The sequence below is a fragment of the Strongylocentrotus purpuratus genome, unplaced genomic scaffold, assembly GCF_000002235.5.
Source record: "Strongylocentrotus purpuratus isolate Spur 01 unplaced genomic scaffold, Spur_5.0 spur5_contig_841, whole genome shotgun sequence".
Lineage (NCBI taxonomy): Eukaryota > Metazoa > Echinodermata > Echinoidea > Camarodonta > Strongylocentrotidae > Strongylocentrotus > Strongylocentrotus purpuratus.
In genome coordinates, this window is record NW_022145548.1 from 146842 (window position 1) to 166163 (window position 19322).

Sequence of the window (19322 nt, forward strand, 5' to 3'; positions counted from 1 at the left end):
TCGGATAGCGCTTGATATTACGTTTCTGAGCGCTTTATGTTGTAATTATGATCATCCCGGTTAAAGGATTCAATTGCTAATCCGAACATGATAGTGCACACGCTCCACACCCTGGGGAGTATTCCGGGTATCTAATGAACTCGTAGGTGGAGAGTGGTAAATGTAGATTAATGTCTTTGCCAAAGGACGTTATTGCTGCAACGGGACTTGAACCATGTGATCCATAGTTGGGTGAAGTGTCGTCTACATATATTGTACAATCATCATTATTATTTCTAGTGAAGAACTAGATTGCACACACAAAGATCCCACGACATGTCAATGGATCATATTTATTCGTGCATGAAGCCTCAATAGGTTTAAATCTCATTGATAAGCACTACTCTTCACAATCGTGTCAAAACCCAAGAAATAAGGCATTACTCAGTCTCTGTGCATGCTGCCAGCCCCAACACGAAGCTCTTAGATCCAGTCTATTTTCGTACTATTTCAGCAAACTGATGATACAAACCTCAAGGAAATGGGTAAGGGATAAGGGGCTGCTCTTTGCATCTCATCACAACGGTCCATTGAGATACGACATCCTCGCAGCGGCGTGCTAGAGGGTCGGATGTGCGACTGACAGTGATTGGAGTGGAGGGGAGGGAGGTGGGGGAGGGGTAATTATACTTCATCTCATTATCCACAGCCCCCAGAGGTTGGAAGTAATATGCTGGGTGATTTGAGAGAAGCAAGGATAGTGACCCAAAGTGGAGAGAGGGTAGCCTTATTTCATCTCAGCAAGATCCTTTCATGGTGTGCTTAGAGAAGCGAATGCGTGACTGAAACTAAGCAATAAGGGGAGGGGGGGGGGCACTGATTTCATCTCGCCAAAATTGGGTAAGATGGTACTGTAATTGATCCTGGCGAGTGTGTTAAGAGGGGGGCGAGGTTTTGCCACCGAGAGTGAAACAAGAATGGAGGGGGAGGGAGGGGGGTGGGGGAGGGGGCTATCCATTCATCTCGTCGTCCAAAGTCCATGGGGGTAGGAAGAGGGGCGAGGTTTTGCCACCAAGAGTGAAGCAAGGGGAGGGGGGCGGGGGAGGGGGCTATCAATTCATCTCATCGTCCAGACTCCATGGGGGTAGGAAGAGGGGCAAGGTTTTGCCATCGAGGGTGAACCAGGGGTGGGGGGGGGGGGGCTATAAATTCATCTCGTCGTCCAGAGACCATGGGGGTAGGAAGAGGGGCAAGGTTTTGCCACCGAGGGTGAACCAGGGGTGGGGGGGGGGGGGGCTATCAATTCATCTCATCATCCAGAGACCATGGGGGTAGGAAGAGGGGCAAGGTTTTGCCACCGAGGGTGAACCAGGGGTGGGGGGGGGGCTATCAATTCATCTCATCATCCAGAGACCATGGGGGTAGGAAGAGGGGCAAGGTTTTGCCACCGAGCGTGAAGCAAGGGGTGGGGAGGAGGCGGCTATCAATTCATCTCATCGTCCAGAGACCATGGGGGTAGGAAGTAAGACGCTGGCAGGGGGGAACAGTGAGTGGAGTCAAAGTCTGTCATGTACTTTGTGCTCTGAAAAGAGCAAAACAAAGAAGAAAATAAAGAATACAGAAAATATGTTGAATTCATCACATGGGATATAACAGTTCTTTCCACAGTTACAGTTTTCGAGCAATGATTGTAGAAGGATTTTTAACTTAAGTGACCTATATAACCTTCAATCTATTCATCATCATCATAAGACTTACATTTGATGACACACAAACGACATCCAAAACATTGTGCGGGTACATGTATTGCTATTGAAATCCCTATATTGCAAGATCCGTAGATATGACCTCTGACCTTTATGTCCACCCAGGCCCTAAAGTTTAACTGAGAAAGATTCGTTGACAACACGTTTTTAAGTTATCCTCCCAAAAATAACAAAGATTCTCTGATGAATATGAGATATATAAAGCTGTACATAATCTCAGTATTTATTAATTGATATAATAATTGCTCCAAAAAAATATCAAAATTGAGTTGTTATGACTGCAAAGACTTTTTTAAATTAATAGATCATGTCAAATTAATAAAAAAAAGTATTTTCAACTCACCAAGTACAAAGTCAATTGCACCTTCCTTGCATGAGTCATGTCTTCACCTGAAAAAATGAAGCAAATATAATTTTTGAACAACATCATCATAGGAAACAGCATAAAAAGGCGGTATCCCATTCACAGACATATTAGAATGAGGCTTAGTATTTATTGTATTATGTGATTTGAAATATGAATTAAATTTGAAACTTTCCCGAAGCCATTCTGACAGGGTGATTCTGCAGAAAATAGAAACTCTGATTGTAAATTTCACAATCATCCTAATCACAACAAAATCGCTCAAGACCTAGGGCCCCTCGATTGGAGGGGGAAAAATTAATATGTCTATAGATGCCAAAGTATCCATCAAGAAATTTCTGTAAGAAAATCCCCTTTTTTGTTCGAAGTCACTGACCTAACAATCCCGTTTCTATCCTCTGACAGCAAGCAGTTTTACAATGACTGAAAAATTGCTTTAGAACCTTATCACACAAGGGCTTAAAAATAAGTTAAGCCTAGAAAATCAATCTCAATTGGTCAGGATAATGAAAAAGATGGTATCACCCATAGCGGATTGAGAGAGAGAGATAGTTGCGACACACCAACATGTACGTGATCAAGGTCCATACATGGAGCTCCCAATACGCTGTAGTTTCTTCCCAAGTACAATCTCTATGGGAGGAAACTATTTGAAGCTCCATGAATTGACCTTTGATCGTGTCCATGTAGGCGTGTCACAACTATCTCTCTCAATATGCTATGGTCCATTGAAACCTGTACATTAAGACCATTCAAGGGAGACAAGACAAGTGGTCTTTATGGGCAGGTGGTTGTTATGTAGAGGTTCATTTTGTAGAGGTTCATTTAGTACACATTTCAATGGCAAAACATAAATGAAAAACAATATTCAAGGGAAACAGAAAATGTGGTCTTTATAGACAGGTGTTCTTTCTTTACACGCTATGGTACAGCAAAACCTGTATATCAAGACCATTCAAGGGAGACAAGAAATGTGGTCTTTATAGACAGGTGGTCTTTCTTTACAGGTTGTCGCTAAAGCAGGTTTAACTGTATTACCTATGAGCATGGGGAACTTGGTAGAGTGCTTCTCAGCATAGTCTTTAAGAACCCGTAAGCAGGCGGAGTCTTCTACGTCAAACGCTGAATACATGGATACTGTAAGAGAGACAAAATGAAAAGATATCTCAACAATGCATCATGGAATAGTGATGGCCTGGTGCTAGAGTCGCTGCCCGCCAAGCAGTAGATGCAGGTTCAAGTCCCGCTGCTTCCAAGATTTTTTCTGACTTGTTTTTCAATTACAGATCGATCAATCAATCTTATTTACTGGGTGTAAGCCACAAATATGTTTAAATAATTGAAATTTCTCCAAGGAAGCATAGTACATTTACAAGAAAATGCAAAGATCACTCCACAGAGTAAACAAGAATACTTTTCACTACAGATCTTATGAATATTCATATTAGAAATATGTTAATATTGCGCAGGGGCCCTGCTGATGTAAGTTTGTGACTGGGAGATCAATTAAAGCACCCAGTATGTGTAAAACCTAGTTATTTTTCTTGCTTACAAATGCTTTCAAGTATTTGTATTTTAGCGTGAGGTGAAAGTCTGATCCTTAAATTATGTGGAATCATCTCCCCCTAATATCAATGTTATCAATAAGATTGCAAAACAGGATTTAAGCAATAAAGTTATATTACAAATCAAACAAAATGTTGGTTTTATACTTTAATCCAATTATTAAATACAACAGCCATTGAATCACTGGGATAATATAGTATTAATGACTGCTTTGAGAGAAATAGTTGTTTTTATACGCTCAAGGGCAATAGCCCAATGGTAACCTTCCCGAGAGCGTATAAAAACAACTATTTCTCGAATATTAAAGCAGTCATTAATACTTTTATATGCCGAAAAAAAAGAGTCAACTTATGACACCACCTTGGCCTTTATCTAGTTTATTTGCACGGTTGTTTTTTATGAGCGTATCTTTGAGAGTAGACTAAAAAATAAAAAATAAAAAAAACTTTTGTCAAAGATAGGATTCGATCTCTTGCATACAAATGGTGATGTAAGTAAAATCACCGCCTTAGACCGCTCGGCCATCGCGCACTGTTACCATACCTAGCAGTTTTCTCTGATATACATGTATACATTAAAATGGATTGAAAACGGCTTCGCGTGCTGGATGCTTCGCGGCAGCTCCATTAAACGGGCCCTTCTTTTACTTTTGCAATGCATATTGGCACGAACTTAGATCAAGATCTATCGGCAGATGTTGTTTTTGGAAGTTTATTTTCGTCTTCATGTCAACAATGCAAGATAAAATTGTCGGTAAGATCGAGAGATTAAATTGTATTAAAATTACTGACCAATTCTTTGCACACGTACGGTATCCTCGATCGCTCAGACCATTTTTTAACATGTAAACCTATGGGTATTTCACCAAGACTGAACTATTTTCCCGGTAACCATGGTTACTGAGATTTTAGAACTATTTTTTATAACTATTACATGGGTTTGGAATTTTACCGAGAATTTTACAGGAATAGTTAAAGTTTATGAATGCAATTTCGACTAATCAGATAGCTGGATTTCTTAAGTGAGGTATATAACAAACATTACATCATCTTAAATTAGTCTAATCTTGGCTCAAATATTTATGATTACAAAATGTCAGAGAAATATAAAAAAACATGCATTTCCACAGTTGTAGTCGAATAGTCTATTATTTCCTACCTTTCAGGTCTTTTTACTACATTTTAAAAACAATACACAGAAAAAATGTCATTGATAGGTAGACTACAGTACTTACACATGCTTAGTTGATCTGTAATGCTGATGAATTGCCTCAAAACTTTTGTCACCTCTTCATCTAACAGCTTTGGATACCTGTAACAAATTTCAAAGGTGTAAAACATCTAATGATATCATGATTTTGATCTAAACTGCATCATAATTTACATGTATATTGTTTCCTTATTCAATTCTTTAATTTATAAAAAAAAGGGGAAAAAAATGCAAGATGCATTATACAGACAGATTTTTTAGATTTGAATCACCAACACCTGGTTCTGTGCATTGTACATCATCTATTGTGGAACTGTTTTCCTCTAGCTTCAAATAATTATGATAATAATAACTAAATAAGAACAACAATAACAATAGTTTTATCTCAACATCTGCTATCGTACCATAATACATGTGGTATAGATAGATATACAGTTCATCATGTGATCATTTACCAACAAATCCAAACAATCTTACCAATATTTAAGAGTTTAATTAATATCAACAAACAATAAAAGATGAAAAGAATAATCACTTGAAATGATCATACACACACGCTAAAAACATGTGCTTTTTAGCGATGCGATTGCTCAAGACAACATGTAACAATACACACATAATCTATACCTTGATTGTAATATCTTGATTAGGAGATCATTCCCTCTGTTATATGCTACATCAGGAAATTCACTGAAAGAAAAAAAATGTATAAAGAGTCGATCAGGAAAATATCTTAAATACCGGTACATCCTTTTGGGATTATGAAGGAAACATTTTTTTCTTTCAGACAGCACATACAGAGATTCCAATTGACCTACAATTCAAATTTTTAGAAACCATTTCCATTTGTACGAATATTCTAAACATTATTTTATCTGACATAATTGCTGGATTGAATTGAATGAATTTCCTGTGCGAACTTCGGGAAGCCAGCAATGAACTAATTTGTCTGAAAAGAAATTGATGAGAACATTCAAAATTTAAAATACACACTGCAACAATTTCCAGTTAAAAATAATCCCTTCATAATTTGAACTGTATGAATGAAAGGGTATTAATTTCCATATTTTGAAGCTGTTAAACATAGCTATCAATAATTTCATTGACATCTAGGATCGAAGGTCTTGTTGAGATATGACGTGGTAAAACCATGGCGGTCTTTAATAAAGACGTGAAGTGTAATACACATTGCTTTTCTGTATCTTATAAATGATAATAATAGTTCGTTCTTTTATAGCGCATTTCAGGACCGCAGGCCCTCTCAAATGGGCTTTACAGATATATTATTACCCCGGTCATCGGATTCAGGCTTAACCACACACAATGTATGCACATTCTCCACTCCCTGGGGAGCATTCCTGCCAGGCGTCATTTTTGCAAGCGCACACTTGCTCATCTAACACATTATAGCACAGAACTCAGTCGATACTCGGAACGATCTCTGTTACCTGCATTTGTCATTCATTTACAAGTGAAAAAAAAAGTTGTAATATTTTGCGGCGGTTTACCGGGTCATATCTGAATGAGCCTTCAACTACTTACGATGTTATAATGATTTCATCCTTTGTTCTTCTAACTATCCTCAGGGGACCCTTGTAGCTGCACCAAACAAAAAGCAAATAGGAGACATGAAAACATAGAAATTCTTCAGAAAACTTTAAAAAAATTATCCCTTCATAATAGACAGATAGAATAGTAACATGAGTAATAAAACAAATAAAAATAGCTAGGAAAGAGTCCTTTTAAATATCTAAAAATATTTCCCTTTGTGGCAGTTTGTTAATCAAGGTTCAAGGTTCAAGGTTCATTTTATTTCTTTCTTTCACAACATTTTCACATATTATAATAGAACAAAAAACAGCATAAGAAAAAAACAATTTAAGTGCATCACACCAGTTAAATTTGTCAGCAAATGAAAACAGCAATTTATCTGACCAATAATTTATTACAATCATTTTTCCATTCATGATTCAACTAAAGTTCCATGAATATTGTGTTTTCTATTTCAACTTACTTGCTAAGGTTGTCTGCTATCTTCATGTTCATGTATGTCTTTATTGTTGAAGCAACAAAATATGCTAAAGAAAAAACAAACAAACAACAACAATAAATCGAAAAGTATATCACTGATACACAGGTTCTATAATGCCATGTCAGTCAGGTACCGCAGTATACAGTATTAACAGTTTTCTGGATGTGATTACGAATCTTCAGAGAGATTAAACTTCAAAAACATGATTTCCTATTGCTACAAAAAGATATTTAGCGATTGACTTGATTTGAGGCACTACCATACATTTTAAAATTGTTCTACATATACTTAATAGCTATAACTGTAAGCTAAATTTCTAATCATGTTTCTAAATATCTTTGGAATCTTTGCCTGTAAACATTCCTTCTTACTTAGACAGTACTGTACTACAAGAAATATTAATTCTTTCTTTTTTCTTTGTACATGTATGAACATGTAGTAGAAAGGAACAGTATGCTTTAAATTAATGTATCACAAGTATTTTAGTGCTTTATTAATATTGAAATGAACAACATCAAGAGAATAAACATAACCAAACATTACATAACATCAAGACTTTTCGAGCTCATGGACGTATAATAACAATGTTTTGACTGAATAGAAATTACTTACACAAACTTTGCGGCATCTTAGCTATAGCAAGAGGTATAAGATCATCAAACGTTGCATCTACAATCTATAAGGGGAAACAAACAGATAAAAAAGTCAAGTTATCATCAAAATAGAAATAAAACTTTTGAAAAGAAATAGTTCTTTCTTCACAATCAGTGAAAAAACACCCTGTTTTGGTAAACTTTAACTTGCCGTGCTGCAGATTCTTCAGACCTATGTCGTAGCTGGCGCTGTTGCTTTTGCAGTACGATGATAAGGGTCACTTTAAAGCCCCACTGCACTTCTGTGCCCTCTATAGGGTAAACAATGCCTAATTGGTGCCCGTTGGTCCCCCATGATCCCATTTTTCTTATGTTAATTGAGATTTGATTTGATGAGGTAACCACCTGTCAGTGACCTTACAGTGAGGTCTAATCCCTCCTGGCCAAATTAGTGTAGTGGGGCTTTAATAGGCTTGAAATTCAACCAGTGTTACATCGTCATTTATAAATTTGGGCCATAAAGAGATAAACTTAAATTTGGTGAACCCCCATGTCTGTTGCGACCGTGGTTATCATGGCTTTGTTTAACAACCCCAACTTAACACAGTCATGTTTAATAACAGATTGTGATCATGATCATTATCACATTCAATACAATCATGATCATTCTCCTCCTCATCATCCTCATCACCGTTATTATAATCATCATCACTTTTATCATAAACACCATCTTCATCATTGTCATCACTACACATCAAGGAGCTTCTTCTGTATCTCTTTTCATTTTCTATTATCATCATCAAACAGATGGTGTCCGCCATCAGCAGCAAAACCAAAAAGCAACAAACTCAACACCCTTCTACTTTGTTAAAAAACAAACCGAGAAGCAACTTACAACAAATGAAAGCTGTGGATAATTCATATTCATACTATCATATTCATCACAATCATGATCTTTCTCCTCCTCCTCATCCCCTTTATCATCACCATCACTTTCATCATAAACACCATCTTCATCATTGTAATTCTTTTCATTTTCCATTATCATCCTCAAACAGTTGATGTTCCCCATCAGAGGCAAAACCAAAAGCAACAAACTCAACACCCTACCACTTTGGTAAAAACAAACAAACCGAGAAGCAACTTACAACAAATGAAAGCTGCGGATAATTCATGGCCGCCCATGACGTAGCGAATCCTCCTATAGACCAGGCAAACAGACTGATGTCATCGTACGCAAAGCCAAGCTCGTCCACTGCGTACTGCATAACCGCTGCAATGGCGTTGCCTTCAGACTCGGGAAACGGTGACCCCTAAAATAAGGATGTGGCGAGAATTGGGAGGGGAGATTTATTGTCAATATTTCCAAGAGATTATACATCAAGGGGGAGTTTCACAAAACTTGTCATCAATGACAAATAACAGTTTTTGTTATAAGCTACTGAAATCCTTGCTTCTGATTGGTCATTAGCAGATTTGTCACTGAATTTTGTCATTTGTCATTGAAAAAAGGCTTTGTGAAATAGGTGCAAACCCAGCTGACCAAGAGTGTAGTTCAAATTAAAAAAAATATTTGCCTACTACATTTGATGTGTATATACATACAACAAAATTATTCATACCCTTTAATACCACGTTTTGTAATTTTTTAAGTATGTGAAAAATTAATTTGTACCCATTTACGTTTCTTGAGAATGTGAAGCATTGAAGGTTACATCTAACCGCCCTAATTTGACCAGTCCGCCTTTCATTCTTGAGGTGGTCTGATCAGAGTAGAACGTTAAAGCAATCAAATGAATAGAAGATACTGATGGGAGAACAATAAAGGAAGGATAATTAAAGTGACAAAGAGAAGCAAAGATGAAGAAGTAAGTACAGACAGGGTTTAAAGATATAGATCAGTTTGGAAATGCCCCCCCCCCCCTCTCAAAAAATGAAATGGAAGCTCTTATTACCAATCATGTGAAAGAATATGTTTTGACTAATACGGGATCATACAAATTTTTCCGGGAAACCGCCTACTAATTGATAATTTTGGTAAATTATTATATCTATCCAGTCCGGAAAGATATAATAATTTATCGCGTAGTCCCATATACATCTTTCTGTGTACAGTACTTGTAACTTTACCAAGACTGGGCCAAATTTCTTATCATTTTGATGATTCCAAAACGTTTCTTTCACAATGCAATCGCATGACCAGAACTGGTCTTTACTTTTAAGAAGAGGAGGAGGATATGAACTTACGGTACTCCCTCCAAATCCAGGGTGGTTCCATCCAAGCACAGAATATCCAGCTACAAAACAGAGAGAAAATCTTTCGGGTTTAGCAAAACGAGAATTCACAAAAGTCCTCATCAGTAAAATAACTCTCTGAATCTAGCTACATCTACCACATACAAGTTCTTTGCAACTATAACTTCCTTGTTACACTATGTCCTTCATCATTTGAAAAAAAAATCACTTTCTTTAATTAAATTCTATCACATCCAACTCACTCCTAGATCCTAATCAATTGATTGGTAAAACGTGGTCACATGTAATTAATTTACTGAGACTATCCCACGTTTTCAATGAAAAAGCATGCAATAGTTTCCAGTACTATCCAACACATTTTAAGTACATGATGCGCGCGAGTGCGTGCAGAGGTTAGTGCTGTTACTGTGTGTGGGCCTATACTTGCGTAGCACTGGGCATACGTGCGTCTAGAGGTAAGTGCACTTATCTCTGTGTGCATGCTAAAGTAAGCCTATTAATATCAGAATTTATTTATCAGCGATAATCAAAGTTCTTTTTACAAGGTCAAGATCAAGTTCATCAAAAGAACTCATCATGTAAACAACAACAACTCACCTTTGAGGGGTGTCTCCATGCACCCTATCTCGTAAAATCCTGCATTTCCTTCACTCGTAATCACCTACATAGCAAAAAATAAGACGGCATAAGAGATGATTTTAAAGTGTACCAACCACCTAATATATAATTTGTGTATAGCACGAATGTATAAAATGAACCTCAAAAAACTTTTATCTGTCATCTCATGGGCAAACGGACGAGTAAGAAGAAAATATAGAAAAACAAATAACCCTGGTCTTAAAGAGAAGGTTGAAATCTGGGAAGAGGTGAAAAATAATTTGCGAGCGTTATCATTCTATTATGCAAGTGTGGAAGAACATCAGATAAAAAATGTTCTCTGAAAAGCATGGCTCTTCAAATGCCTTAATATTCTAAATAAGGCATGTAACATCATAACAATCGGGCCAGATTTTTATGCCACATGTTCGTGTAGTCCCATATGCATCTTACTGTGTACAGCGCTTGTAACTTCACCCAGACTGGGCCAGATTTCCTATCATTTTGATGATTCCAGAACCTTGAGGTACACACCAATACTTATATGCTAGATGATCAACCTTTTTGGATTGATTCCACAACGTTTCTTTCACATTGCAATCGCATGCCCAGACCTCAACTTTATCTTGAAGAGGTACATCAAATGTCAAGTTTTACTGTTCATGTATTCTTTCAATACCGTACCAGTTTTTGTCCATTGGGGAATACCGTCTTGAGTCTCCTGTCTACAAACATGGTGTCGATAGAGTTGCCATCCTTGGTCCTGAGTTTAGCTCTCTTCCCGTGGTCCTTCTCAACCAGTTTCATCCTCCCGAGAAGAAGTTGAGAACCTGAGTGGACAGGGGAACAGGGAGAGGACATAGAAGGGTGAAAGAAGTACGGTTGAACCTGCTTTTATCGACCACCTGTATAGAAAGACCACCTGTATAGAAAGACCACTCGTCTACAAAGACCACATTTTGTGTTTCCCTTGAAAATAGTTTCTCACTGAAAAATGTACTAGAGGAACCTGTAAATAAAAACCACCTGCCAATAAAGACCACTTTTCTTGTCTCTCTACCATTAGACATAACAAACACCTCATCTGTTGCTGTCTTCAAAGTTTCGTGAAAGACGCACTTGTTTTCAGGAGATTTTGTATTTTTTTAAGTGTGTGTCTGAAAGTAGCACTGTTGGAAGTTTTGTTTCCAATTCAGTGCAATTGAGGATATTTTTAAAGTAGCTGCAATCTATAAATAAGAATATAACACATTTTTATTTTAAACTGAACAATAATAATACTAAATGAAGTCAGAGGCGTAATAATAACATTGAATAAATTGATGCGCGTAGGTTCAGATAAACAAACACACCAAAAAAAGAATTGCACGATCTATGGAAAATGTAAGGAACGATTAGCGTTATAAAGATATTACTTTGTACTTTCGACATACTTTCTAAGATCAATTCCAGAAGAGAGAAAGATAACTAGAGGAAAGAGAAGAGGAGGCGGAAAATGAGAATAGGAGGCGGGAAGAGAGAAAGAAAAGGTGGGAAAGAGTAGAGATGAATTGGAGAGAGAGAGAGAGAGAGGAAAGAAGGCACATGGTAGACTGAAAGGGTATGACAGAAAGCTGAGATGACAGTAGTTGAATAAAATGTTGGAAATCAATGAATGATCTCAGAATGAATGAAGAGCTTCAGAATAGGAAGGAACAATTCATGAAATATTTCATCGTCTGAGCAAATGGAGATAAGAAGTGGAGACCTGTAAAAGATAACAGGATTTTTACATACCTATCGCTGCATTGAGCAGAGCTGTGCTTCCTGGATACACTATCCTGCACCCAAAGCTGTGAATGGCCAGGTAACCAAGCAGTTGGCATGGCAACCCACCAAGCCATTCAACAGCACCCCGGGATCTCTGGGAGCCTGGAGAGGACTGGTCCTTCCACAGCGGCTGGCTGGCACTGAATGGTAGCAAATGAAAATAAGCCGATTACAATAAGGTGTGAGCGGACTGTATGGGGTTCATTAGCATGAGGATCAATTACTGCACACACTGCATTCATTTTTATAGTTAACTCATGTTTCTGTATGAAGAGTTACCCTTTCAGGAAAGGGTTTATCTTTAGGGCTATTAAAATTGATCACATATTGTTCTTCAAAATTGGCAACAATAATATTTTCTCTTATTGCTATCTCGTTAAAATAAAATTCAATGTATCTGAACACAATATACATTGGCAAGAATGTTGTCAAAAAGTAGAAAAATTGCCAAATTTTATTGATAAACAATGCAATCTCTGCCAATTTAAGAATTTTAAAGCTTGTCCTTTTTTAAATTCCTGAACATCAAACACAATATAGTCAGGAGAACTGTGCTACAGTAACACTCATATTCCCCATAACTAGAGGCATAACAAAAGATGGTCATTACTTTGCAAGTCATATAGCTTTAGCGGCGCATAATCAATTTCTCACAAATGACATGTACAGTTAACTCTCAATAAAATTAACTCTGCAGCACAAGTCAAAACTGTTGGGACTGCAAATAAAACTTAGAAAGTGTAAATAACACATATCTTGCATGAGTTTGGTACAAAAAATTGATTGGACTTGTGTGACTATGAGTTATTGAGAGTTAACTGTCATTGTATCACCGCCTATTGTTTCACAAAAATACAATGATAATATTGTTAAAAATAAACATTGCATGTGTGTATTCATTATATACCTTTCACTCCACTGATAATCGACTGGCCAAGCAGCGAATTCGAAATCATAGATCTGCAACTCTTTCTGAAAAAAAAAAAAAAATCAAAAGTATTTAGTATTTGATCAATTGATCCAAGACTCATTGCAACACTGACTGAAACAAGCATGAAGTTTAATACCTTTGTTACAGTGAAATATCTTACTTAGAAATCAAATGCAAATATGTCCATATCCAAATTTCTCACAAATTGTTATTATCATTATTCTTTTTGGTAACCATTTGGTATTAAAATCATCATGAATAGCACGATAAACTATCATGGCGGCCATCTCTTTGTAACAGCCACGTGTCTTCAGTAGTATAGAACAGTCTATGTCTCAGAAGAATCTGTTGTAAGACCTGTCTAGAAAGGCCACCTCTCTACAGTGGCTACCTTTACCGTTTCCCCGAGGTGGCCTTCATCTATATCTGTAAAGCACAAGACACATCTTTGTATCGATGTATTGGGCGCTCTATAAAAGCGGAATATTATTATTATCATATTATTATGGACAGGTTCGCGGTGGCCTTTTCAGACAGATTTGTATACAGTCAAACCTGCTTTAAAGACCACCTGTACAGAAAGACCACTAGTCTAGGAAGACCACATTTTTTGTTTCCCTTGAAGATAGTTTCTCATTGAAACATGTACTAAAAGAACTTGTACTCAAAGACCACCTACCGTACCTATAAAGACCACTTTTCTAGTCTCCCACGAGTGGTCTTTATATACAGGTTTCACTGTATTAATGAGAAAGATAAGTCTTACTCACCCTCTTCTCACTCTGTTCATTCCTATTGATCTCATCCAGTAGACTGATGAAAGTACCATACTCTGGATTACTAACTCTTCCTAAACCTGAATTAAAAAAAAAAAAACATTAATCAGAAACAATCTTTCATAGTGTCCTGCATCATTGAGAGAATACCCAATTAACACTGAGAGACCAGTTTATAAGATATTTGTTCTGCTTTAAAATGCCATGTTTTATTTTAAATTTTGAGACTGTAGTATTAAATGATTCTATCTATTTTTTTCTTTCTTTATTACCCATGTCAACAAATCTTGGCCATTTGAGGGGAAGTACCGTAACTTATTTCTTTGGTCATTGTTGTTGTTAGTTTGACTGGGGTCAAAGATGGGGTGTCTGATTTGTATATTTATTTCTTTCTAAGACATACACTTCATTCTGTTGTATTATTAAAGGGCTATCCAACTTTTGTATGTACACTTTGTATGGAAGCAGAAAAATCAGATAAACAGAATGGCGAAAGTTTAAAATAAAACGGATTAATGATAGGAGAGTTTTTAATGTTTGAAATAATCACTATCAAAAGCTATACGAATCTCAAATTCGCAATTTTGTCAGTGGATTGTGACGTATTTATGGACAACTCTCCCATACATCGTGTACAAAAATATCATTGATTTGTCTTTTTCTGCACATTGCCTTCTCCTTTGGGGCACTACTCAAAATGTATTATGGATAGCACACTACGATAGGTCCTATAGAAAGAAAAGACTCTCCTGAATCATAAATAGGTCCTATAGAAAGAAAAGACTCTCCCGAATCATAAATTTTAGTTAGTGTGTGTGTTGGAACAAATAGGAAAGTTGTCCCGCACTACATCAGAGTGACATGATCGATTCGGCCAATTTGAAATATACGTATAGTGATTACAACTTTAAACAAATTGGAGGTATTTTTGAAAGTATGCTAGTCTTTTTTCATTAGGCCAGTCCTGTAATTCAAATTTCAATATCTAAGAAATTACCTCGAACATAGTAGGCTCCACATAATGCAAGTAGTACCATGCCACCAAACTTTCCAAGACTCAAAGCCCCATCCAGGCTGAAGTAACCTGAAAACATTGAATTTATCACACAAATATGCATCAATTAAGGCATTATGATAATAAAAACAATAATAATACCAGTTTCTTATATACTGCTTTTCTTTTATCATCTGACCAAAGTGCTCGCAGTATTCCATAGATTGAATTACTACCAATCAGATGAACCTCTTCAAGGATGCTTGTAGTATTGTTATTACCCCTGTCACTGGTTTCAACTACAATTCTGCACTTTACGGTACATTCTCCACTCCCTGGGGAGCATTCCAGCTAGTCGCCTTTTTATAGGCGTGCACATGCTGATCCAACCACAACGATATTCGTGTCCAGGAGAGGAGAAATGTAGATGAAATGCCTTGCTCAAAGACATAAGGGCCATGCCGGGGTTAGAACCCACAACCTTTGCAATTCCAGTCAAGTGATAAAACCACTCGACTACGACACCTCTTTGGAAGTCTTATGTCCGTTTGTTTGTTTTGGTTCATTTTTTTTTTGATTAAAAAATAAATGGCTACATTTCAGAAATTATCACTAGTTCCATAATTCATTAAAAATTATATACCGATTGTTTAGAATCTTTCAATATACATATTCTAGATTCTGCTTGTAAATAAAATTTCACATATTTTACTGTTAAAACAGCTTTCTGTCAAGATGACAATCTTATCTGGTTGACAAATAATTAATTTGATATTTCTTCAATAACATTATGGCCTTAATTTATTTCTTTTTTTATTTATGGCATTAAATCTGTATTGTGTGTCATTTTTTGTTGACCCCTGAAGATTCTTACCTCTTCGATACAAGATCGTTAAGATTATTGGAGATGTGTAGTATCCAAATGACCAGCAAAATGAAATCTGAAAAGATAAAAATAAAATAAAAATAGGAAGGAAAAAGATCTTGTATTCCTTCTTTCCATTCTTTAGTTGATAGGGATCATCATATTCCACAAAGTTCTAAACCACAATAAAATGTAATATTGCCAAAACAATTTTTTTTTTGGGGGGGGGGAGGATTAGGAAAAATAAAAATGTTTTCAAAAGCATTTTCTTTTTATCACATACATTTTAAATTTCCTCTAAGTGAATGAAACAGTTAATCCAAAAAACATAATTTCATGGTACAAATGAACAATGACCAAATCCCAATAATTCAGATACTCTTTAATTTTTCTTTCAAAACAACTGTTTTTATGTCATTATGTACTGTGAAAGGGAAATGTTTTGAATTGGAGAGCATCTCTGATACTGTCTTCATATGTATGATAACAATTCTTCAATACAATAAGCCACCTCGGAGATGGCACTTGTACAAATGACCCCCATATATCTACAGATCTTTTACACATAGAGACTTCCCACTTTGTGCAGTTTCGAATAATCACTGCCAAAGTGATGGAGCTGCTTCATGAATACCTTTTGTGTGCCCTCTTGAAGAAAAAAAAAAATCCACCTGTGTATCATTGAATGTACTGCAGGTGCATAAATGATTACATAACTTTCATGAACCATATCCATTAATCATCTTGATGGGTATTACAGTTTTGTACAAACTACCTTTATCTGCCCATGAGCACATGCAGTATCTTCAAAGTGGCTCATTCAACCTCTAACTAACTTACCAGCTTGATGATATTGTCACTGTGCTTCTCAACAGAATTGGGTTGGTAATCATGACCCTAAAGAATAATAAAGATTACAAAAGATCAATCATTAACTGGCATATCTAAACAAAATCAGCAATCATATGTGCATAATGACCTACAGGTAGGACTTAAAGGGTGTAGGAGATGATGGCGAAGGGTCTAGAATATTGCTGAAAATATGATATTTACTCACATTTTCAGTAAAAAGCAAACTTTGAACAGTCCGAGCTGGTCCGAGAATGAGGATCGTCCACAAAAACGTGGATATCCTCGTAAACACGGACAAATCGCGTCCTAAAATATAAGGATTGTCCATGAAAATGCGGACAATCCTTATGTTTTAGGACACATCTTTCCGCATTAACGAAGACGATCTAAATTCTCGGACCATCGGCCAGCGCCCCTACTGTTGAAGCCAGTGTGCATGTGCAAGTTTCATCGGGTGCGGTATGGGTGATTAGGAATGCATTTTAGATTTGTTTACATCACTCTTTACGCAGAACAGTATGGGTGCCAATTAAGGCTGAGTGATATCAATATCATATTTAATATTATCACCTCGCCCTTAGGGCTACTAATAGTAGCACTAATGCTACTATTCAATAATTGCTCTAAAATTTGTCTAACCATATTTTTACAAACACAAAATGCGGTATGTGGGACATCCTTATAAAATGCTTGCTCACATCACAGCACAGTCTATTACAATTTTTTTTAGAAAGAAATATAGAATACTGTGATGTTTACCTTAACTGTTCCATGAGAATTCGTTCTGTACAGCCTTGCTCCAAAGATACACCGTACAAGTGAAGCCATTTTCTTTTTTTGATTGTCTGTAGACCTGTACTGTAGCTAGAACTTCCAGTAGAAAGAGAGAAGAGAAGAGTTAGCATGAGAGGACACTAAACGTCCAAACTGTCGACCAACCACAACTCAAATTATAAGAATCGACCCATTTCTAGTTCTAAGGTTTTAACTTTTAAACGAATGTGAGCGTGAGTAAATGTATCGATAATTTACGTCTTTATTTAGTTATACAGTAAAATATGATTTAAATCTCATTTGATAAAGAAATGTATTTCAAAACTTCGATATTATTAGTCGTGCTCTACAGCGGTCGATATACTTGGGGCCGAATCAGTGTGTTCCGCGTAGTCTTGGATCAAAATGTGTTCCTAAAATTCATTCATAGACCCCGTCCCCCTTAAAAAAACTACTTTGCAAATAATTAGTTATCTTGTTTTAGTGTGGTCCTATGATACTATTGAAGTGATAATTGATGATTGCAAAGGACTTTAAGGAGATATAATTGTGATACTCTCATTATTTGTTGATTGAATATTATTACAAATTAACTGAGCACGATAACCATGGTGGATGGTAATTTGGACCAAAAAACAATGGTTACGTATACCATGGTACTCTTTAAAGAGTACCATGGTATAATTTGTAAGGGCATGAAAAGGAGATATCTTTGATGACTGAATCACAAATTAAGGAGTTAAGTCACAGCCATATTCGATCCACTCTGTATCAGACATCAAACTCACTTCCCATATACTTCTTTTTACACGTTAATTCCCTCGATCCTCTGTTTGTTTATTGTTAATTCTAGCTCCTAGATACTTCCCCTCTCCATCTCTCACATCCTCCTCCTCGTAATTGTTCGACTCTCTCCCTCTCTCCACCCTCTCTCTCTCTCTCTCTCTCTCTCTCTCTCTCTCTCTCTCTCTCCCTCTCTCTCTTTCTCATATCTCTATCTTTTTCTATCTCTACCTATAGATCTAATCAATATGAGAACAAAAATCATTATAAATTACAAATAATAGTTAAAACAATTGAAATAAAAATCCAATCCCTCCCTAGATATTTCCCCTCTCCATCTCTCACATCCTCCTCCTTGTAATTGTTCGACCGGCCTCTCCCTCTCTCCACCCTCTCTATCTCTCTCTCTCTCTCTCTCTCTCTCTCTCTCTCTCTCTCTCCCCTCTCTCTTTCTCATATCTCTATCTTTTTCTATCTCTACCTATAGATCTAATCAATATGAGAACAAAAATCATTATAAATTACAAATAATAGTTAAAACAATTGAAATAAAAATCCTTGAGGGAGTTCTCTTGGAACTTCGCCGGTTTTAATTATTTTTTTTTAGATAATAATAATAATAATAATAATAGTGGCTACTTGTATAGCGCACAGGTTCACCTTTCGGTGCTCATGGCACTTAGAAAAGAGTACATGTAACAGGCATAAGAAAGAAAAAACAATAAACCGAAAAACAAATTCGGAATTCTCCTAGACATAGTAAATTAAAATATTGAAGTTTAATTCATTTAATTAATTAATTAATTTATTTTATTTATTTATTGATAGAAATTTATTTTATTCAAAGATAGAGAATCAATTCTCTATCTTTGAATCTTAGAGATCAACAAAATTATGTCCGATTGCTAGCCCGCCCCCCCCCCCCCCACTCCGAGAACGGACGGACCCCATGCGTGTTACCTAAATGTCCGGTAAAGGGGTTCTTTTCGTGCGACAAAGTCCGGCCGAGAATTGTTAAAAAAGGGGTGTATTAACTTTTCACCCGGAGATTTCTTTAAAAAGGGGGTGTTTTTTCTTTTTTTCTCTCATCTAGCTGTTAGGACTCCTGAGAAATTATTCCGAAATTAGGGGGTTACATTGAGCATTTTTCATGATTTAGGGGGGTATCCAAGGCAG

The 19322-nt window shown here is 36.5% G+C and overlaps 1 protein-coding gene across 1 annotated transcript; it reads right to left on the reverse strand.

Annotated features, from left to right (window-relative positions):
* Positions 1-1446: 1446 nt before the first annotated feature.
* On the reverse strand, positions 1447-17952 carry LOC581579 (phosphatidylserine lipase ABHD16A). Its single transcript, XM_781568.5, has 19 exons — positions 17349-17952; positions 16578-16634; positions 15747-15813; positions 14876-14962; positions 13873-13958; positions 13079-13143; positions 12139-12311; positions 11047-11192; positions 10363-10426; positions 9757-9806; positions 8658-8822; positions 7529-7592; positions 6899-6962; positions 6427-6483; positions 5512-5574; positions 4910-4986; positions 3148-3246; positions 2089-2135; positions 1447-1561 (listed from the first exon to the last, which is right to left on the reverse strand). Exons 1-19 carry the CDS (start codon positions 17415-17417, stop codon positions 1463-1465), a joined length of 1599 nt encoding a protein of 532 aa, XP_786661.3. The 5' UTR covers positions 17418-17952; the 3' UTR covers positions 1447-1462.
* Positions 17953-19322: the final 1370 nt, after the last annotated feature.